Here is a 2899-nt window from a genome sequence, read left to right as displayed (position 1 = left end):
AACTAAATTATTGTGTAGTTCCATTATGTTGGACCAACTAGACTTGGTTTCATGCATAACTGAAGAGAACAAGAGAAGAAAGAAAAAACAGATTGTTTTGACAAAACTTTACTTTGAATCGATTCTTCTTGGGATGGCATACCTTAGTACATTGAGAGCACCTCGCGGACTCGGGAGTTTTAGTGATGATGAGCACAGACACACAATTAGGAAGTATCTATTGAAAGATGTGTATGATGGGTCAGAAGTTGCATGCTACGATCAGCTTCGTTTAACAAAAAGAAACTTTCATCATTTGTGCATCATGTTCGTGAGACGTGTGGTATACTTGATAATGTGTATGTGGCTATCGAAGAAGCGATTTCCATGTTCTTGCTCGTAGTGGGGTAGGGTCTTTGGGAACTATTAGCACTCATTTTTCTAAAGTGTTGAATGACATTCTATCGCTGCAGGGGGACTTCATTAAGTTGCCTGATGCTAATGTTCAACCTCCCGATGATTACAAATGGAAGTGGTTTGGTGATGCACTCGGAGCATTAGATGGCTGCCATGTAGATATTTCTATTCCTGTGGCTGCCCAAGGGAGATATAGGAATAGAAAAAAATCTATCACTACTAACATGCTCGGTGTGGTGGACTGGAATATGAAATTTCTATATGTCTTGCCTGGTTGGGAGGGTTCATCTTGCGACTCTAGAGTCCTGCGGGATTCCATGAGGACTAACCGTCAAGATGCATTTGTTTTACCTCATGGTATGTCTATTTCTCTTAGCATCCTGTTCTCTTTAATTAGATATGCTACCTAACCAACTTTGAATTGTTTAACAATAGGGAAATACTACTTGGCTGATGTTGGTTACAAGAGTGGTCCTGGATTTCTAGCTCCATTCAGATCCACTCGGTATCACTTCGAAGAGTGGGCATCAAGTCAACAACATCCCCAAACAGCCAAAGAGCTATATAACTTACGTCATTCTCGTGCTAGAAATGTAGTACAGAGAACCTTTGGGTTGTGGAAGAAGAAGTGGGGTATCCTTCACACTCAGAGTTTCTTTGACATAAAGGACCACATAACATATGTCCATGTGGTGTTCAATAACAGGCCTAACTACATGACAAATGCTTACTTACAAGAACCTTCTTGCAGATTCGAATCATCAATGCTTGTTGTGTGCTACCCAACTTTGCGAGGGATAGACAATATATGATGGATGACTTACTGCTCGAGGAAGTGGACAATGAACTAGATGATCAACCAATTGAGCCTGATGATGCTAACGCAATCACAAGTGTTCAGGTCACTAATGAATATACCAACTTTAGGAATCAATTATCTAATGACATGTTTGCTGAATATCTTGTTGCGCATGCAGATTTACATCTGTATGATGACATGTGGTTTAGTTAGATGGTGTCTTCTATTTTGTTCTAGCTAGATGACGATTTAGCGGGATGACATGGTCCCTTGTGTGCATAGCTTGTTGATGGTGACTTTTGGATATTTTTTATATTATCATCATCATGTGAAAGAAACTAATATATGTTCTCATGTGTATGCCAATTTTTATTCAATTATTTACTTGTAGCACAACGGTTGAAGAAACAAAGAACAAGTCTAGTAGGAATTAGTTGACATAGACAGATGAGATGGATAAAACATTGTTGGATGTTCTTGTTGATCATCTCAATAAAGGTGATCATGCCCAAAATGGAGGGAAGCCACATGTCTACAATGCTGCTATAAAAGCAATACGTGATAAGTGTGGACTCGACATCACAAAGGAGAAAATATGTTCAAGGATGAAGACTTTTGATAAGCATTATGAAGTAATTACCAAGATTCTTTCTCAGAGTGGATTTGATTGGGATTGGGTCAATAATAAGCTACTCATGGATAGTGATGATGTGTGGGACAAATATGTGAAGGTAAAAAAGAATGTTCATTTTTTTATTATACTATGTTATATGCCAAGACCTAATTTACTATGTATGTGTGAGCAGGCTAATGACAAAGTATCTTGTTACAAGAACAAGGAAGTGAAGAATTGTGAGGCAATATGCACGATATACTCGGAAGATCATGCAACCAGTGAAGGTGCAATGACTGGTACCGAAGCCTCACCAAAATTTCCCCCCAAAAGGATGCGAACACGTGAAGCTATCTTGTGCATGCTTGGAGACATGAAAGGTACTTTTCGAGATGCAATGAAGTCACTTGAGCCACTAGAACTGTCCAAGGTTACTCCTCCTCTTGAAATCCTTGCCGCACTTAAAGTGATACCGGATTTTGGTCGTCAAGTCATGCCACAAGCATATGGTAAACTCATCCTTAGTGAACGCTTATTCCAAGCGCTTATCTAGTTGCCCATTGACTTTAGAAAGGAATGGTTGTTTATGTTGAACGAGAAGAATGGTGTTTGATTGCTTCCAAGTGCTGGAAGTTTCCCTTTAGCATTTGGGATTCAATGTTGCCTTTGTTTGCTTCATGTAATGGCTATGAACTTATGGTACTAATTATTAGTATGTTATTGTGATGATGGAAAACAAATGTATGAGACATGATTTACTATGTTATGTGTTTGCTGTTATATAAATGCTACTGTTATTTGTGTATAAGTGATGTTGTATAATTGTTGTTGTTTGTGTGTAGCGACCCGACTGAAAACGAGTCAAGCCTCTGTGTTTCTGTGCCATCCCTGGATCAGTATGCTGGCACACACAGTACATCAATGTATATATCAAAGTGCAATCACATGTAAATAGCGTAAAACTGATATATACCTTAAATATTTCAGCGTAAGCAGTCAAGGTAGTGGAGTCCCAAATAACACCAACGACAGGTTGAGTGCGGACCGTAACCCTGAATCATACACTTACTCGTCGAAGAAAATATCTGCAA

At 38.9% G+C, this 2899-nt stretch overlaps 1 protein-coding gene across 2 annotated transcripts; it reads left to right on the top strand.

The window, feature by feature from the left end:
- Nucleotides 1-941: 941 nt before the first annotated feature.
- Nucleotides 942-2550, top strand: LOC123403513. Of its 2 annotated transcripts, XR_006611486.1 has the most exons (4): nucleotides 942-1029; nucleotides 1148-1297; nucleotides 1587-1926; nucleotides 2002-2550. XR_006611486.1 is itself a non-coding variant. In XM_045097445.1 (3 exons), the coding sequence occupies exons 2-3, from the start codon at nucleotides 1648-1650 to the stop codon at nucleotides 2359-2361; spliced, it is 639 nt and encodes a 212-aa protein (XP_044953380.1). In that variant the 5' UTR covers nucleotides 942-1029; nucleotides 1148-1647; the 3' UTR covers nucleotides 2362-2550. The 2 variants fall into 2 exon arrangements, 1 of the variants encoding a protein (XP_044953380.1); XM_045097445.1 differs by having other exon boundaries at nucleotides 1148-1926.
- The last annotated feature ends 349 nt before the right edge of the window (nucleotides 2551-2899 follow it).

The sequence above is a fragment of the Hordeum vulgare genome, chromosome 6H (genome assembly GCF_904849725.1).
Source record: "Hordeum vulgare subsp. vulgare chromosome 6H, MorexV3_pseudomolecules_assembly, whole genome shotgun sequence".
NCBI classification, from domain to species: Eukaryota; Viridiplantae; Streptophyta; class Magnoliopsida; order Poales; family Poaceae; genus Hordeum; species Hordeum vulgare.
This window is presented reverse-complemented; position numbering and strand designations above follow the sequence as displayed.

Bases quoted from the DNA above. Each gene is read 5' to 3' on its own strand.
- LOC123403513 (XM_045097445.1), top strand. From the start codon at position 1,648: ATGGATAAAACATTGTTGGATGTTCTTGTTGATCATCTCAATAAAGGT. The intron at 1,927-2,001 runs GTAAAAAAGAAT...ATGTGTGAGCAG, and splicing joins TGTGGGACAAATATGTGAAG to GCTAATGACAAAGTATCTTG.